The following is an 18,634-nucleotide window of genomic DNA, read 5'->3' as shown; positions in this document are numbered from 1 at the left end:
TAAAATATTATATATTAGAAGGTACTTAAATATATTTATCTTACTCTTTTAGAGTTGGATACTTCTTCTCTACTTTTATTAATTTTACTAGTTTAATATTATATTTTAATTAATCTATAATCTAATTATTCTATTTACTTTTAAAGATTGTTTTACCTTAACTACCTTCTAATTAATATATTTATCTTAATTATTATTTAGATTATTTACTTTATTATTACTCTCTTCGCTATAATTTATTAGTCCCCTTGATTTAGTAGTTAAAATTAAATTTTCTAAATATTATTAAATATATTTTATAATTTTCTAGCTAGTAATTATATTATTTATATAAAAAAGATACTAATAATTATAAAATTTCATAATATTATAAATAATTTTTTTACTAATAATTACTTTATTAAAGGCTATAATTAACTTTTTATAAAATATTAGAAAAATCAATTAGTTCTAATTTTTTAAATTAAATCTTTATATATTTAGCTTAAAAATCTAAATAATAAAATATATACTAATATATTAATTAGAATAATTAATCTATATATAATTTTTATTAATATAATAATTATAATTTTATTAAAATTTACTAAATATCGAATTTTCATTATTTAATTTAAAATTTATTATTATTTATTATTTAATTTAATTTTCAAAATATAGAATTTTATTAAATTTAATATTTACTATACCATATTTAGTAACCCTTATTAGAAAGTTCTTTATCTATTTTAAGTATTTTATTTAATTTTTATTAATAATTAAACTATTAGTTTCTATAAATATAGAGGTTACTAGTCTCTTATTATTAATTTATTTTAACTAAGCTATCTACTAGAAGCTTAAGTAGTTATTATTTCTAAAATAATATCTAAATTTAGGGCTAGTATACTAATATAAGTATTTATCTTATTCTTTAGTAAATAAATATATAGCTAAAGCTCTATCTTATTATAAAGAACTTAAATACTTTTATTAGATTAATATTTTTATAATATTAATTAAGAGATTATATACTAAAAGTACTAAATCTAGACTATTAATTATTATCCCTTTCTTCTTTATTTCTAATAATAATATAATAATAGAATAAATTCCAGAGGAAACTACTAAAATCCTTATTAATAAAAAAACTTACTCTAATTTCTTAAAATTAAGCTTAGATTTAATATTATAAACTTCTAAAATAACTTTTTCTTTTACTAAAAAATTTAAAAATTAGGATATTTCCTCTATATAGTCCAAAAATATAGTAGTAAATTTAGATTTATTAGAAAACTCCTCTAGTTTAAACTTAAATAATTTAAATAATTCTTTAGAGAATAATAATAATAATACTATAGCTACTACTTTAACTAATTTATATATTAATAAGTTACCTTATTTAGATAATAATATAAAAAGTAAAGGTAAAAGTTATATTATAAAGAAGTTTAAGTAGATAAGTTAAATAATATAATTTAAGAATAAATATTTAGAATAATAAAATTATTCACCTCTAAATAAAATCTATAATAAAAATTAAATATTAAAAAAAGGTTTAATTATTAGATATCTAATATTAATTACTAGATACCTAATAAAGAGCTTTTTTAAAATAAGAGAAATCTATATATAAGAAAAAGAAAAAAAGTATTTAGAGAAAATACTTCTTAAATTAATACTAATATAAAAGATCTATACTTATAAAATATTATACTATTAATAATATAGTTATATATTAATACCCTTAAAGTCTATATTATTAATATATAATACTCTATTATAGTAATTAAATAACTATAAAATACTTCTACTACTACTCGCTATAAGGTATTAATTTTATATTTATAATCATTAGGTTTAATAAAATAAAATTTTAAGCTTTTAATTATTTAATATTATAAGTATTTCTATATATAATTAAGTATTTACTACTAGATATTATTTACTAATTAAATAACTAATATCTAGTAGTAAGCGTAGCTCGCCGCTCGAACTTTCTTGTTAGCTATAAAAGAAAAAACAAAAACAAAAAAAACGAATGACAACTTCGGTTTTGGTCGTTGCTCAAGATGTTGTTCCACGACCATGTTTTGACAAGCCGAAAAAATAAACAACTAATAGAACGGAGAAGAGCCGAGATCAAAAGCGGCCCTGGCGAGGACGCCTTGGGTAGCAACTTGGCGGTGACCAACGGGAGTACAGGCTCACAGGCGTTCCATTGTGTACAGCTGACATGCAGCTCGTCACCGAAGAGGTAGCACGGCGACTATCAAAAAATGGCTAAACGGACCACAAAGAGGCTCGGCTATCGAATCGGATTAAGCACAGGCGATAAAAGATATAAGGACGAAGACGGAAATCCGAAACGAAGAAGAAAGCTGGGTCACCGGGGCTGGAGTTTTATATCATCAGCCACATCATAACTAGACAACCAGCGCCAAGGACGCGGCCAGGGCTCCCACATCCACCTGCATCTCCCGTAGCACCCGGACCGAGCATTTCCCTTCCGGCAGCGACCATCTGGCCGTCTCCGGCTTCCGCGAGCCGTCCTGCGAGCGTCCTTTCGTCCAGTCATCCTGTCTTCTTCGTCTTTCTTCTTCGTCTTCGTCTTTCTTCGTCTTTTTCAACCTGCGGTTTTTATCTTGCTTTTTAGTGGCGGAAAGTGTCAACAATGCCAAGCCACACCATCCCTTTCTCGGCTTAGCGTATTGACTTTTTGCTGGTATTCCTGCTGACTCAGCATATTCTCGGCATTAGATAAGCCAGCTTTGCTTCTGTTTTTTTTTTTTTTTTTTTATTTTTTCTTCTTTTTCTCTCGCTTTTTCCCTTTTCTTTTCGTCCTTTTTTGCCGACCGCCACAGTGCAGACCTTGCAGCAGCAACCTCAACTCCCACCACCAACGACCAACAACCGCCGTCTCAGCACCAACGCAGCTTCGAAATCAAGTCTGTCATTGTCGCAGCTAGCCAGTGCAGCTCAGAGCACGGATCTCGCGGACAGATAGCTAGTGATCGTCGTCGAGGGGTGCTTTTTTTTTTGACTGTTTTTCTCTTATCTTGTTACTCGAGACAGTGAGTGACAAGTGCAGGAAGACCAGCAGCCGGACGCAGTCTCTTCCCGCCGTACTCTTCCTACCCAGCGACTCTGGAGCCTCGACGCTCCCATTCTGAAAACTCCGGCAAGTTGGCGGGGCTTAACTACACTCAGAACTCCTTCCTCCACCCTCTCCTGGGCCCCAAGTTCCGGGTCTTTGTCGGGGGAGACATCCGACCTCCATAACTTGACTCCCGCAAATATATGGCAATACGCGAAGCAATACACGTTGATCACACGCAGCCAGCCCTTTTTCGAGGGCTAGGCTGGACCGGACTATCCAACTAAACAAGAGTGGCCGTTTTCTCGCTGAAGAGAAGGGGGTTTCTTCATTTGGTTTGAGCTTATCAAAGGAAAAATAAATACATAAAATACTCACATTGTTGTTCCAAACTGCAGAGTGAGCGTTACCCTGCGCGTTCGCTCCACGAAGACTACGCATACCCTACAGTACTTCTCACAATTGGACAGCTTTTAAGAACACAAGAGAAGGAAATCTAGAAAAATCGATCTAAAAAAAAAAGAGCCAAATACAACAAAGATAAAAAAGGGATAAGAACACAATGAGTGATTCACCAAAGTCGGACAAGGGTGAGACCAGGTTCCCCACGCCCGCCCCAGAGTTGGACGACCACCGGTTCCAGGCCGAGAGTCTTCCCAGAGCAGACATCATGGAGAATCCAGCCGCACGAGGCTCTGTCGAGGGCCGTGACCGGCCAGAGCTTCTACTACCGGTTAACGGCAACACAATGCAAGAAAGGGCCCCAATATGCAGAGACTTTGAGCATGCCGTTATCGATGATGATGAGGAGGAAGACCTAGGCAGACTTGGGGTTAGGAGGGTTTCTGTGAACCCTATGGGACCTCGTCTGGGGCCTAACGATGCCCGCAGGCCCTCAGTGACATCTTCGCACACCTCTGTCTCGACCTCTCCCCCAAACTCGGTTGAGGCCTTTGCCGAGCCTCGTCGACGTGAACGAGCAAACACAATGGAGAGCCAAATGCCTGGAGAGCGTGAACTCAACCTTCATCGCACCATATCTGCCACTTCTCATCACCACAAACCAGCTTTCAGCAATGCTAGTGTGGTTCATCCTGGCAGCGTGGACGTCCGCGTCAACCCAACAGAGGAGGCAGATGTATGCTTCCCTCCTCCACCATTCGAGGATACAGGTCGCTCGCCAATAATCGATTATGAAGAGCTCGAGGAATTCGTTGCTATTTGCAAGGCTAGAGCAGGTAATCTATCAGCACAGAATGGAGTTCAGCGCAAGCATAGCATCAGCGCCCAGAGCAGGCAAACTCTCAACTTCACGGGCATTCAAAAGGGAAACAGTAATGTCGATGTCCCTGAAATTGTGATGACTCCATGTGACCTGGAGAAGCCAAATACTACTGTCCATCTACCCGCGGATAGTGCCAAGGATTCCGGCTCAGACGAACCCGAGGATGAAAAGACTGGTCTTGCGGCCATGAAGAATATCAATAGCCCACAACGCTTCAGCTTCTTTTCCTCTGAGTTTGAAAGCACCGTCCATGCAGCCTCAATCGGAGACCTTGTACTTCCGGGAGACTCTTTCCGGGATCTCTTCCAGCTGGGCCCCGATGGAGGTGTCTGGTGGCTTGATGTTGTCAATCCAACCAGTGATGAGATGGGCGCTATTTCTCGCGCTTTTTCTATCCATCCTCTGACTGCAGAGGATATCATGACTCAGGAAGCCCGTGAAAAGGTTGAACTGTTCCGTCAATATTACTTTGTTTGTTTCCGCACTTTTTACCAGGTGGATAAAACTAGTGAAGACTATCTAGAACCTGTCAATCTATACATGGTGGTGTTCCGGGAGGGTGTTATCTCTTTCAGCTTTACTGATAACCCGCACGCGGCAAATGTGAGAAAGCGCATCGGCAAACTGCGTGAATATGTCTCTCTTAGCAGTGATTGGATCTGCTACGCCATGATGTAAGTTTCTGGTGATCTTCTTTGTTTATTACCTGCTTTTTATCTAACTGCTGCGCAACAGTGACGATATTGTTGATAGCTTTGGCCCTGTCATTCGCGAAATCGAGGTTGAATCTGAAGCCATTGAAGACCATGTCTACGTTGCCCGAATCGAAGACTTCAACCTGTTCCTCCCAAAAATTGGCGGTTTACGCAAGAAAGTCATGAGTCTCATGCGCCTTCTAGGTGGCAAAGCCGACGTTATAAAGGGATTCGCCAAGCGTTGCAACGAGCAATACTCTGTCACACCTCGCGGCGATATCGGACTTTACCTTGGCGATATTCAAGATCACGTTGTTACCATGATGTCCAGTTTGGGCCACTTTGAGAAGATGCTCAGTCGTTCTCACGGAAACTACCTTGCCCAGGTCAACGTGACAAACATCATGGTGGGCAACAGGGTTAATGAGGTGCTTAGCAAGATTACCTTCCTGGCCAGTATCCTCGTTCCAATGAACTTGATCTGTGGTCTTTTCGGCATGAACGTGCATGTTCCCGGCCAAGGCGGCGATGACCTGTACTGGTTCTTCGGTATCGTCGGGGTCATTGTTCTGATCTCCATTGTGAGCTTGACCTTTGCCCGTCGATATAAGCTGCTGTAAAGAAAATGCACTGCTTAGCGCCCACCGTTGTTGATTCTACGGCCCTTCTCTTCTTTTTTCTTGACGGCCGCCTGGACGCACGCCAATACAGTAACAGTGGGCTTGCCTGCGAAACTAAAACATCAATAATGATTTTTACTAATGCTTTGGCCCAGTTCTGTCTTACGCTTCTGTTGTTGATACTTGCAGTTTCTTGTTGATATTTGGTTGTAATTGTTTTACTCTGGATTTTCGATAACTCATGGAGATTTGGCATCTTGTTTAATCCTTTCTGGTACCCTAAAAGTCTTTATCGTTGTAATATTACCATTAATCCGTATATAATCCATGGCCCTCTTATGATTCTTTCGTCGGCTTTTTTTGATATCACAAGGTTTTCTAGCTCCACGGGGGTGGGTTATTACATAATCCCGCAGTTCCTTGGAAGTTATGTATGCTGGCAACGTCTTTAAGCCTTAACGGAATAGGACGTTGGACAGTTTACATCGATCTTGAACAAGGACAACGACCGGAGAGACGATAATATAATGAAAAACCGTCAGGCGAAGACCTTGCCCTTTCACTACTATTCATCCGTTTGCACGAGCCTGGATTATTCTGCAGCATCGATGGTCAATTTCGCCTTATTTTCACGGTAATAGGTGCCAATAAAACGGTCAACTACATTCAAAGGAACCACCGGCCCTCTCTCCCCCCATTCATTTAGCAAGCGATACGTTCATACCGGCGCGCCGATGCCTTGGCCGAAGCTCACTCCTCTCCAATCTCGCTTTGCCGCCTCCCTCGCTGCCACCATCCTCCTTATAATACTCTACTTTGCTCTCTCCAACCCACACCTCGCCTACGCAACAGACGTCGATGCTCTGATAATAGAAAGGCATGGCCCTCCGGATTTGACATTTACAGATACCCAAGAGCAGATTTCCGTACAGTGGGATCATGTTTCTATACAAGGAGAGAATAGACTGGACACTGAGGATGGCGCAGATATTGAGCGGAGGGCGGCTCCAGGAACAGAGGCCCTGGCAAACAATGTTGCTAAGTTGAAGAATATAAAGATTGGGGAAGTACAGTATTGGGTATTCCCCAAGGAGGCGGTGCATGGCCCCAAGTCCCCACCTACACCGGGCTTGCCGTCAGATATAAGCGTCATTCTGGATGGAGGCACGACAGATCCGGGTAGCAACTCTGGAGGCTCCAAGGACTCGGAAGATTCGGATAATGTATTCAAATTGGACGTCCGGGGCACAAAATTATCTCGTCGTTCTGTTTCCGTACATATCACTGCAAATACTTGTCTTCAGCCAGAGCTCAACGTTACCCGTGCCGCCAAAGACGCTGGACCGCCTCAACTGGAAATGTATGTGTCTACGAGCAAAACGTTCGATAGGCCTGGTCCACAGTACAAGGACAACTCTGCTGTTACCCATAAACCCTTTGATGGAGGCTACGTTGCTGTAAATCCCGATGCAGATGAAGATGTATACATCGCCGTTGCCGCTCCAAATAGCACCCGGTACTCTGGAATATATAATTACGAAATCGCAGCCTCGATCGACGCCCCGTTCCATGGTCTCGATAATAGCAGTTCTTTCCTCTATTTTGTGGACGGTGATAACAATGCAGCTCTTTTACAAACAAATGATACCACACGTGAACCACCAGAGTCGGAAATATATAAAAAGTGGCTGGCCCTCGATCCACCTCCTTTTACGTTATTTGCTCATAATATGAACGATTCAGCTATTTTGGGTCTTCAGCACTCGTACTGCGGTCTGCAGAATAATGCACAGATAAGCAAGAAACAGAAAAGCCTAGATGTTGGCATGACTGCTCGTGGTATAGACCATAAGCCCAAGCAACAGATTTATGCTAAGGGCCTCAATAGCAGCTCTGTTTACTATGGATTCTTAGCCATGGAAGGAAATTCAACTGCTTATGGAAACAAGGTTGTAGGGGGCGGAGGAAAAGTGTGGAAAGCAATGAATTTCACAACAAAAAGAGGTAAGCTAAAATCATACCCATTAATCTACCAAGCCAATACTGACTAATATGGAATTTTATAAGAAAACAATTGCGCTATAATATATAATCTAAAATTCTGCTCCGAAGTTGCCTATGCAGTCCCATCCAGTCCGGAACTCAAGGTTTCTCAGCTTAGCGAGATATATGACACACAAGCGGAGCAATTATACCAAAATTTCAGCTATTCTCTTAAGCAGGTATCCTGCAATGCTCCCGCAACAGAGCAGTATTCCCTTGCAACGAACTGCTCTCAGTGCGCAGGTGCCTATAAGCAATGGCTTTGCGCAGTCACTATACCCAGATGTCAAGACTTTTCCAGTGACCTTCCATTCCTCCGTCCGAGAAATACTGGCCAACAATTTCTCAATGGCACCATGCTACCAGATGACTACTCAGGCCGCTTGAACGTTTTAACCAATTCTTCTCGAAACCCACTTATCGACATCAAAATTAAACCAGGGCCGTATAAGGAAGTCCTTCCTTGCCAGGACCTATGTCATTCATTAGTTCGAAGCTGCCCTGCGTCATTTGGATTCGGATGTCCCACAGGCCAGTGGCTAAACTATTCTTATGGGCAGCGAAGTGCCAACGGAGATATTACCTGCAGCTACCTCGGGGCCGCGTATTTTTTGAATTCGGGATGGAAGTCCGTGGATGGAATGAAGTTTATTTTTTCCTTTACACTTGTGTTTTGGGGACTCGTCTGGGGATTTTCACATTGGAACTGATCTGAAACAACCGATCAGAACGGAAAGTGATCGGGTAACTAATCGCCACCCACGTCTCAAAACAGTTCCAAGCGAAGTGACTGAGCATCGCCTATAAAAATGAAACAATTGATTCGCTTGGGCCTCAAAACCGGCGTCTGGTCTATATTCAAATCATGCAGTGAAATAGATTAAGGGCGTATCTGGCAAGATAACTGCAGGTCAATGCTGATAACCGAGGAAAAAGCACGGGACGGTTCAAGTACTGCCACGTTATGACCCTCGTTATGAGAGAAACATACGGAGCTCAAAAATTTGCAATACACAGGACAGGGAATACCCAGTTTCATTTCTTTGTTCATCCATTTATATGACCTTATTCCTGACAACAAGGCTATATAGTATATACTGCACATCGACCCCACGAGATCCAAGTTATCTCAACCATCCGAAGAAAAAAAAAAAATTAACAGATTCATGTTAGAGAAAGGATTCTCGGCACAGCGTCAGGGCCAGGATCTTTGCGAATATTTGGAAAGCTTTCTGGGAAGGCATGGGTTTTGAGTCTTTGGTGTCATATGGAAGCAAGGTGTCAGGCGTTCTGTTATACATTTGTTCAGTTGGATGATAATTCTCCAAGGCTATGACTCAATAAGTTAGGTAATAGAAAGATTTAGTATTTATCGTGTTCGCTAGCTCGTGAATCTATAGATAGAGTGATCGTAATATTTACAAGGGGTTCGCTGTTGGGACGGGATAACCAGTCCATCACTACTTAGCTCTCCTAGGGGTTGGTGTCCACATATTCTTTCCACTCGTTGAACTTGACATCACAGCTCTTTTCGGAGTGCTATTACCTACCTGAGCCCAGAGCCTCTGGGCAGCAGGGGTAAGGGCCGCTCGGCTCATCGCTGGAGTTTTAGAAATCGACGATCTATCGCCCGATTTACCAAAAGCGATCATGGGGCTGCTTGGGAACATTGGAACAGGGGTCTTCGTCTCTTTGATCGCCTTCTCTCTTCTATTATTCTTCGCCACACGATCCACCATACGATGAAGCAGCAGTTCTCGCTTGCCACTTTCTTTGAGCTTGAACGGGTTTGGCGTCGAGTCAGACAACTGGCTCTCAAGGAGCTTGAGATGATATGCCTCTTCAGTCTCGTCAGCTTGTGGCGCCGAGTGTGGCTGAGGGTCAGGTTCATCTTCGTCAACAAACGCGTATCCGTTGACACGAGGAGTTTCACCGCCAGTATACCCCGGTTCCGAGTCGGTTGGTCGAGGCCTTCCAGCTATTGCGTCACGGACTGCAGATAAGGAAGGTGAAGGCGGAACAGTCGAGTATTGTTCCCCATCACTATTTTCAACATGCGGCCTGAGGCGGGTGTTGTGATAGAGGACTTGTTTCTCCCCCATTCGAGAGGTAGACTCTTGTTTCTGCTGAACTGTTTCCATGTCGTCTTCTACCGACGAAGGGATGAACATCAGGGAGTTCTCGGGTTTCGATTTCCATCCATCTGGTCTCGCTGGTCGGTCATCCGCCGTAGACTTGTTGTCTGATAATTTCATAAGTTGTTTCTCCTTGCTTCCGTCTGGCGCGGCCTGCGCTTCCAGTCTTTTAGCTTCCCGCTTTTTGTGCACTAGCTCTCTAGCAGAGGGTATCTTATTCCCGCTCCATAGCCATGCGTATTTCTCTCTCTTCTTTTCATTCTGTTTATCTAGTAGTTTGTTGAAAGACTCATTATCTTCGCTGGTATATTTTTGTTGAAAGGCCCCTAGTCCCATATTTCGAATCTTGGATGAGATCCCGTGCCCGGCTGAGCTTGTTGCAACCGAGGCCATGCTACCGGGAGTCGCACACGACATCGGGGTATCTCCTTTCCAGCCTCTCGGCGTATTCTTGTCCATGGCAGGAGTCCTGTGGGGAGTATCCATATTCGACACGCTAGGAGGTCTTCCGCGCTGCGGTGTCATGGATGTCCCGGCATATCTTCTCTGCGAACCTGGCGTCATTAACTGCGCCATCTTCCTTCCTGCTGTGGCAATCCATTCTTTATCCTTGGACTCAAGGGCATCGAGGTAATCTTGCTGAGCTTGGGTTTCGAGCAGCCCAGGGAAGAAGTCTCGGGCGACAATATGGGAAAGGGCATCGGTGTAGTCATCTTCGTCCAGGGCTACGGGCGGTCGTTTTATTCGTTTGGCAGGTGGAGGAGGCGGCATAAGCTGAGTATCGGACGACCGTTTCGCAACTGCTTGTGACGAGGGTGAAGCCATGGCTGCGGCTAATATCTTCAGAGCGCTGTCACAAGCCGCCGGTTACTTGCATCGATGTCATCAAAGTAATTTGCAGTGAGCTTAACTCCATGCATGAGGCTTCATGAAAGAACTCGTTTACCCTATGACGGCGTTATCTTTTGGGTATCACGTGAACACGGAGAATAGTATATGCGAGTAGTTAGTTTAAAGTTATTGGTCATATTTTAGAGTTCCTTTTTAAGCTTTAAAGTTGTGCACAAAAATAAAATAATGACTTTGGTAGAGTTTGTGTTGTTTGTCCAACCTCCTGTGTTTTTCTACATCCTAGTTTGTATGATATGGAGGTAGTTGGAGGTAGGCATTAGCCGGCCGAAGAAATACAGAAGCAAAGAGTACATAATATGAATAAATTAATCAATTAGCGAAAGAGAGACGGACTCCAAATAATAGCTCGCAATAATTCCACCACACCGTTCACACCGACGGCCATGCGAATGCTCACACCCTTAGATGCCAGCCGAATAATAACCCCATTCCCCAAAATCATATAACAATGAAAAGAATTAACAAACGATGGGCTGAGACAAACCAAAACAGGAGATGAAAGGCAAATTTTTTGCACACCGTCCGTAGTCTATTATAGATCCCCCCAGTAACGAAAGCAAAGAAAGCGGTAGCAGAAGACAAAAGTTGGAGTGCTGCAAGATGCTCGACTAAAAGGAAAATTTGGTACAAATAAAATATTTTGCTCGCATGCTCAACAGGTAAAAGAATGGTGGTGTAACAGGTAAACGGAATCATGTAAAGCACCAGCCCATTGGGCCGGAAGGGGATAATTAGAATGTAAATCATGTGCCTGCAAGACTTGATCGTTATGGGTGAAAAAATGGTTTGAATATAAGGAAATTGGCAGAGGAGATGTGTTACCAGCACTTAAATGCATGATCATAAAGGTCGTCGAATAGATCAAGGAAAGAGATAAGAAACGGACGTCGATAACGAGAGGTGGGGGTTGAATGGGGTATAGAAAAGGATGTACATTTTATGTACGAGGTGCTCAGCTAACCTTGGGGGAGGTAGCTGGCCCGGTAACAGGGAATAGTGAGTATGACGGTCGGTTCTTGCGAACCCCACGGCTCAAAGTTGAAGCGCGTTTCCGGTTCACCTGGCTAGTTCTGGAGAGAGAACAGTCGGCAGAGTCGAGTACAGATGCGGACTTGGAGCGGTCATGCATCGAGACGGAAGGGTTGGAGGTAGATTCGATGCCCGAGAAGGAAGCAAATGGCATCCGGGGCATTCCTTCGCGGCCAATTGGAAGAGGTCGAGAATAGGTAGGCAGTGCTGGTCTCTCAGCCAGTGGGCTAGTTGGGGCCTCACGATCGACCATCTCGCGGCTGCAGTTGGGGCTGTGGATGAGGTCTGGAACGCTGTTGGTCGAGGTGGAAGAGCGGTGTTTCCGGACGATGGAGGCAGCGCGAGACAACATCATGCTCTCTTGAGAGTTGCACTTGCTAAGAGGAGAGGAGCCGGTGCGAGTGTACGCTGGCTCGTCGATGTGATACTCGTCGTCTTCGTTGATGTCAGATATCACGTGAGTGTAAACAGAGTCATGTGACACGTCCTCGAAATGAGTCTCCAACACTTGGATTTCGGTCGTCTTGGGCTTCTTGTCCATCGACTCAGCGGCGGACGGAAACGTTCCGAAGGAGTGATTAAAAATAGCTGGGCTAGCAGCATCACTTTCAGCTCTCGTTGAAGCCGAGATTCCGGACGATGGCTGCAGCTCTGGCGTGGTCTGGCCGGAAGTGGTTGTGTCCAAGGGGTGGAGATAAAACGAACTGGTGTTGGACTTGAAACAACCCGAGGTTTCGCTCTTTCCGAGATGCGAGCATTCCCGGTCTCGACTCTCCTCAGCCGATTCACGGTTCCAGTCGAAATTCGAGTTGGATTCGGCGGCATGCTCATAGCAGTAGTCGATATCGGCTTCCCAGGAATCGTTAGAGACATGCATCCCAACAGTTCCAGCGGGACTCTTTGGCTCGACAGGTGGTAATAGCTTGCGTGGTTGCTCGGATGGAAGGATGGGAGAATGCAAATCTTCGTATTCAAATCGGGTTTCTTTGAGTGGGCTCAGGTGTAGAGCTGGTTTCTTGAGCTCAGAGGGTATCTCGACAAGCTCAGGTTCCATATGCGCGTTATATGGAGCTGGGTCGAAAGCTATGACATGGTTGCTCTGTGGTTCATCACGTTCGTTGACTCCACTGGGCTGGACGAGCGGAGAGATGTTAGTGGAGGGAGCGTTATTTTCGTCAGGGCTAAATGCACGTCCTATCTCTTCGATCGGTTCTGCGACAGGGCCTTGCTCCGGCGGCGACACAGCATACCCAACGACAGCGTTAATCGGCCCATCCTCCACTGGAGATAAGGACAACCCATTCAGCCCCATAAGCTCCTCCGACGGGTCGGTTCTTTGACCGCCAGATTTGGGACTCATTGCCATCCTTGACGATCTCCGAGGCGGTGGTATCATGGGAGGTGAGAATGGCTGTCGTACAATTCTGGAAACCGGTCGAGAGAAATTTTCGACTGAGCGAGGTGCTCTCAGCTGTCGGAGTTCTGGTGAGGTGACTGTCGTCCTCGTGGCTCTCGGCGATCCCGGAGGACTGCGAGTAAAGAGAGATGGAGCATCGGGGGCGAGGGTGTCAAGAGTCCAGTCTGACTCCTCCTCGGCTGTGTATGGCCGACATGAGAGGTTCTGAGCATGTATTCCCTTAAGCTCAGAGTTTGGTCGTTGAGAGGCGCGGATGATTGAGAATTCAGTAGCGAGATCATGAGGATGAGTGTGAGCAATTGGTGGTAACTGGCCACGGCTAGTGTGAGTGATGTGTTGGAAGTGGAAGGGCTCCGAGATGCTGCTTTTGAGCTTTGAATCTGTAAGATGATATATGTTAACAACAGAAGAGACAAAAGCAGAAGGTGAGAAGAGGCTTTTCTGTGTTCTTTTTTTTTTCACGAAGGGTGTGTGAACATACGGCTGGTAGGATTCCTCTGTCGATTGATACGACGAAGAACAGCGGGTTTCTCGCGTCTTGGCTTCACCTTCTCACCGTACCAGACCTGATCACTAGACATTTCTTCCTCCTCGTCCAAAGTGAGAGTGTCCAAGAGGCTAAACTTGCTTCCCTGGCGTCTGAGAATGCGATTACCGCGGGAGAAGAACGATTTGCTGGAGCTCTCTTCCTTTTCTAGCGGCAGGACGAAATCGAATACCCCCTTGCTGCCGTCGTGAGAGGATCGTTTCGACGATGTCATAGACGAGGCAGGGGATAAATTAGAGGAATTGGCAGTGTCGCTTCGAGAGCGCTGGCCAAGTACAGACAGACGCTTGGGAGTCTGGGTGCCAGTGTTGTTTCGAGACCTTGAAGGGCTGCCCGATCGACTTCGTGAGGCTCCTGATATAAATGGTAGCTCCCGCAAGATCTGATCATGATACCATTGGGAAGTCGAGGGGCGAGACGAGGGCTGGGATGGGGAGAGAATGGAGGGAGAGGGCGAGGATGTATACTGTTCCAAAAAAGACATGGTGACTTTCCTCGGTCCACACAGACGAAGAGAAAAAGGCAATGGGGATATTCTTATTAGGTTAGACTCCCAGGGAGGGCGAGTGGACGACGATATATCGGAGACGGGGGAGGGAGAAGGGCCAAAAAAGGGTGGGCTTGCGTCCTATCCTCCTGTCGCTTCTCTCCACATACGCCCACGCGAGGGACCAGGGGTCGGTCAAGTCGAGTATGGGAAAAATGAAAATAATAGCAGCAATTGAAAATAAAAACGATGGTGTTGGAGGGATTGACCCTGTTGGGGGTGGAATTCCTTGTGTGGTATAATGCTTGCTCGCCTTGCCTGGGCAGGGCCGGGATTATGCCTCAGGGGAGCCAGGCTAGCGAGCCACCATGGAAAGGAGCCAACGAAGAGCAATGGCCGAGCAGCAGTCGAATTGAAACGCAATCGAGGACGTCAAGTCGGTTCCTGAGGCCGTGGTCAAGAAGGCACGGACACACTCAAATTCTAGCAGCGGTAGCCTGGGACGAAAAGAAGCCAGCGTCTCAGGTCGGAAGTGCTGTGTATATATATAGGGCGTGTATGTATATATGTATATGTATATATATATAATTTTTGAGAGCGAGGAGTGTGAGATGTAATATATGAGCTCTGGAGGGACGCAAACAACCAGTGTATGAGCAAGCGACCCAAAAGTAGGCTCTCTGTGAGAAGTTAAAAAGAGACCGACAAGCCAACCCTCGACAGGGAAGTTATCGTTGGGAAAAGGACCGGAAAAAAAAATAAATAAAAAAAGAATAAGATAAGACGACGAAGAATTGAATAGACGGTTCGGTATATAGGCGGTGGCTCCTTGATATCAGGCTGGCGGGATGGAACAGAATATCCCTGACGCTGGGCCACGAGCAAGATATGTATGAATATCAAAAAGCAGGCCGGACCGGGAACAGAGCAGGACAGGTTAGAAGTTAGAAGTATAGACAGAAGCAGAAGCAGAAGAAGAAGAAAAGAAAAAGAGAAGCCGAGGTGGTCCAGGTAAAAGAAGGGAGAGGAGAGATAGTAGTTAAAGAAAAGAGAGAGAGAGAGACTCAAAAAAAACGTACTTCTTCCTACCCCCGGTTGCGGCGGGAAACGCCCATGAATAAGTAGAAAAGCCCCGAGCAGCAAGACCCAGAGATTAGGGAGGACCTGACAGACAGAAGCTCAAGGCGTATATGCAGAATGGAGCCCTCTCTCGTCCTCTCCCCGTTCTAGTCGTGTTTAGTACTGTCCACTGGCTTTTTGGGGCGGAGTTATCAGGACAGAGCAGATCCCACCTGCAGGAACGGGAACCATGGGAGGGCCTCTTCTTCCCACTGTAAAGTTGAGCGTTGCTTTTTCTTCTTCCTCTTTGCTTCTTTGCTTTTTTGCCTTTTGGACAGAGTAACAAGCTCAGCGCTTCTTTTCTTTTTTTATATACCCTCTTTTTTCCTTTCCCGTTTTGCTTTTTTGCGTACGGAGCATAAGAGTAACTCTCCCAGGTACCACGGCAAGGGGTCGAGCGGCCGGAGAGAACAGAGAAAAATATTTCTCATTGGCCGTGGACGGTACCCGGTTAATCCTCCGTTATGGTGTTATGGTGAATATAATATCCTGTCCCGAGTTTTTATACACACTAGCAGCAGCCGTTCCAAGGTCCATGTTTTGTGATGGTCGATGATCTTGGTGTTAATTATCTTGTTGTTATTTTAATATCATTCTTTTCTTCTGCTGATGGTGGTGGTGGTGCTGCTGCAGTTTTCCCGCGAGTGGTAAGAAAAAAACGCCCTGTCAAGGGTCGTGTATCTGTATATTCCCACCGTCTGGCTGCCTTGATGTAGAGAGAGGGAGCTCAGCATGTGCTGATCGTTCTTGTCCGTACGATCTCAGTCGTGTTCTCATCTGGCCGTCCCCTTGCAGCTGAGGCAAATTTGCCTGCTTGCCTCTTCCTCCTTTCTCCTATCCGTACGGAGTATCTGAGAGAAAAAGACATCTGAAACGCCGTCTTCGTTTTATTTTTTGTCTTTTTTTTTTTTCTCCCCTTGCCAGTCGTTATTATTGTTTCTTTCTTTCCTTTCTTTTTTCCCCTCGCTGACTTCACTGTGCGTATCTGTATATACTCTTACTTACTCCGTATGTGGAAGTGTAAGTATGTGCCAGCCGTTTGTTTCATCGAGTGGAAGTCAACCACTCCAACGGCAGAGAAGTCAAAAGGAGGCGTCGTATAAGTTGAATAAATCCGCCAATCAGGCAGGCCTCGACCTTCCGCTTCTTCTCTCCCATTTGTGCGATGCAGGCAGGCAGGCAGGCAGGCAGGCAGGATAGCGAGATGCAGCGAATGCACGAAAGACGCAGCGCTACTGCAGATGGTTCGACGCCGGGCCAAAGGGGGCAGCTCGTCGTGGCTCTCCTCCCCGCCTTACGCCAGCAACCAGAGATCGAGGCAGCGAGATACTAGCCATCTCAGATGCGGTCTCTTCGCCAGTCGCTTGTCTCCTCCAGCTCCGCCGGCTTGTTTGTGCGCTCTCACCATCCTCTGGCGGACGTGGAAAAGGGGGGTCCCTGTCCCGATAGACTTCGAACCAGAAACAACGGCGCAACAGCGGTCTCCATCGTCCTATGCCAGTAGCAGCAAAGCGTCCGACTGCCAGGCAGCGTCATTGGCGCGTTCTGGGGGCGCGAGCATCCAACACGCCGGGATTGTCTGCCGTCTCGTCTTCTTTTTGCTCAGGGGGGGCCATCGCGGGCATCGCTGCTGGCTCGGGCTCTGGCGCTGGGCTCTGGGCTCACGTATCTCCTCTCTCTCGCTCTCTCTGCGCGCCTTTTTCTGTCTCTTGTCTGGACCGCGGCGGGAGGTGGAACTCGGCTGTCCTCTCTCGACTGCTTACACGGCCGGCAGGGTGAATGTGAAGATGCGAGAATGTGAAAGCCGCGCGAGTGGTGGGCGTGGATGTGACTGTGATATGGCCTGCCGAGCCCAGCGCTGTCCCTTCTCGATCGCCATATAGACCAACCACCGCTATAGCTTCTCGCCCGATGGCGTCGCGCAAACGCAGCCATCAATCACCATCGACAGCGACGAGGACGACTGCTGCAGCATGCTGTATGTATGTCTTGTGCCGTGCCTAAACGCCTTCGACTGGCATTCGACCGGCCTTCTGCTTCTGCTTCTGCTTCTTCTCTTTTTTTCACACTGCCTGTCAACTCTAGGTAGACTCTAGCTGCACGCCACCGTCACGGCGCGGGATGCCTGCCTGCCTGCTGCCTGTGACCGTTCAACGTCCTGCTCGACCTCGCCGGTGACTGTTGTTATCTACGGAGCTGCTCTGCGGAGTCCTGGGGCGCGCCAGCAGCTGGTTATGGCACGCTGGATCGCACGTCTGGCTGCCGGCTTGAGCAACCATATAGTGAGCTATAGTTATCTATGGAGACCGGGTTGGCTTGCCGAAGAGGGTTATCTACGAACCATCTGTGTATACTCCGTACTACTACAGAGTACTAGATGATGCCATGTCGACGGCGAGGTCTGAGATGGAGATCGAGCAGAGCCCGTCTCCTGTTAGCGTCCCTTTGCTGCGGAGAATAAACGGCGGGTGTCTGGGGACTGCCCTTGCTTGCTCCTCCGTGGCCAGGTCAGCATCCATGAAACGACAGGCAGAGACAAGAAAACATGGCTTGAGCAGGCCGGCCTCTTCTTCTTCTTCTTTTTTTTTTTTGCGAAAGCCAGGCCAGGATACATATATTACGGAGCACATATCGTCGCAAAGCATAAAAGCCGCCCTGCTAATAGTACGCTGCCACTATAGCTCGGACTCGATTCAAACAACGCTCGAGCAGGCCGTCTTCTGCCATGTCATGTCCGAACAGCCCTGGCGATAGGCTGGCTGGCTGGCTAGCTCTCCCCAGATAACCAGCGTAGGCCGGCCGATTAGCTACAAGGACGCTTATTTTAGCAGAGGTTGGCGTCATGTTAAGAGCAGCGTTATACATCCACCTTGCTCCTCCATTGACCACTCTTTTTGAGTCCCGGCGATCGCTGGTTGTTGTCTCTGGCTCGTTTTGCTCGGATTTGATGTCATGATTCCCATTACGTTTCTCGTCTGTCGATCCAGGCTAACCGTCAACCAGACTTATATTACACTCTTTTTAAGTATACATATTATCTATTCTCCAAGCGTGGTTGACAGTCACCCTAAACTCTGTACGCTCTTGCGATCCATGGTTGACCAACATGCATCTCCCATTGCCCTCTACCGAAGATCATCTCTTGGACGGAGACCTGGAGCACAACTTTCGTCTCGGTAGTGGCAAACCTTCACCTTCTCAGAGCCACTCCTGATTTGAAGGTTAAGAGGTAAAGAAGAAAAAGAAGACACGCACATGGGCTGACCCCC

At 45.7% G+C, this 18,634-nt stretch overlaps 5 protein-coding genes across 5 annotated transcripts; 3 read left to right on the top strand and 2 right to left on the bottom strand.

Moving 5' to 3' along the window:
* Positions 1-3,638: 3,638 nt before the first annotated feature.
* On the top strand, positions 3,639-5,676 carry TRV_02081 (CorA family metal ion transporter, putative; the record flags this gene model as incomplete). Its single annotated transcript, XM_003023733.1, has 2 exons — positions 3,639-5,035; positions 5,097-5,676. 2 exons carry the CDS (start codon positions 3,639-3,641, stop codon positions 5,674-5,676), a joined length of 1,977 nt encoding a protein of 658 aa, XP_003023779.1.
* Positions 5,677-6,410: 734 nt separating this feature from the next.
* Positions 6,411-8,429, top strand: TRV_02080 (calcium channel subunit Mid1; the record flags this gene model as incomplete). Its single annotated transcript, XM_003023732.1, has 2 exons — positions 6,411-7,680; positions 7,801-8,429. The coding sequence occupies 2 exons, from the start codon at positions 6,411-6,413 to the stop codon at positions 8,427-8,429; spliced, it is 1,899 nt and encodes a 632-aa protein (XP_003023778.1).
* Positions 8,430-9,192: 763 nt separating this feature from the next.
* On the bottom strand, positions 9,193-10,679 carry TRV_02079 (uncharacterized protein; the record flags this gene model as incomplete). The annotated part of the gene is made up of 2 exons (XM_003023731.1): positions 9,193-9,246; positions 9,270-10,679. 2 exons carry the CDS (start codon positions 10,677-10,679, stop codon positions 9,193-9,195), a joined length of 1,464 nt encoding a protein of 487 aa, XP_003023777.1.
* A 1,039-nt stretch (positions 10,680-11,718) lies between these two features.
* TRV_02078 (uncharacterized protein) lies at positions 11,719-14,243 on the bottom strand (the record flags this gene model as incomplete). The annotated part of the gene is made up of 2 exons (XM_003023730.1): positions 11,719-13,592; positions 13,694-14,243. The coding sequence occupies 2 exons, from the start codon at positions 14,241-14,243 to the stop codon at positions 11,719-11,721; spliced, it is 2,424 nt and encodes an 807-aa protein (XP_003023776.1).
* Positions 14,244-15,910: 1,667 nt separating this feature from the next.
* Positions 15,911-16,081, top strand: TRV_02077 (uncharacterized protein; the record flags this gene model as incomplete). Its single annotated transcript, XM_003023729.1, has 1 exon — positions 15,911-16,081. The coding sequence occupies one exon, from the start codon at positions 15,911-15,913 to the stop codon at positions 16,079-16,081; it is 171 nt and encodes a 56-aa protein (XP_003023775.1).
* Between the last annotated feature and the right edge of the window lie 2,553 nt (positions 16,082-18,634).

Source organism: Trichophyton verrucosum (assembly GCF_000151505.1).
Source record: "Trichophyton verrucosum HKI 0517 chromosome Unknown contig00194_1.f1.exp, whole genome shotgun sequence".
Classification (NCBI taxonomy): Eukaryota; Fungi; Ascomycota; class Eurotiomycetes; order Onygenales; family Arthrodermataceae; genus Trichophyton; species Trichophyton verrucosum.
Note: the sequence above shows the minus strand (reverse complement) of the source record. Positions and strands in the feature narration are given on the sequence as shown.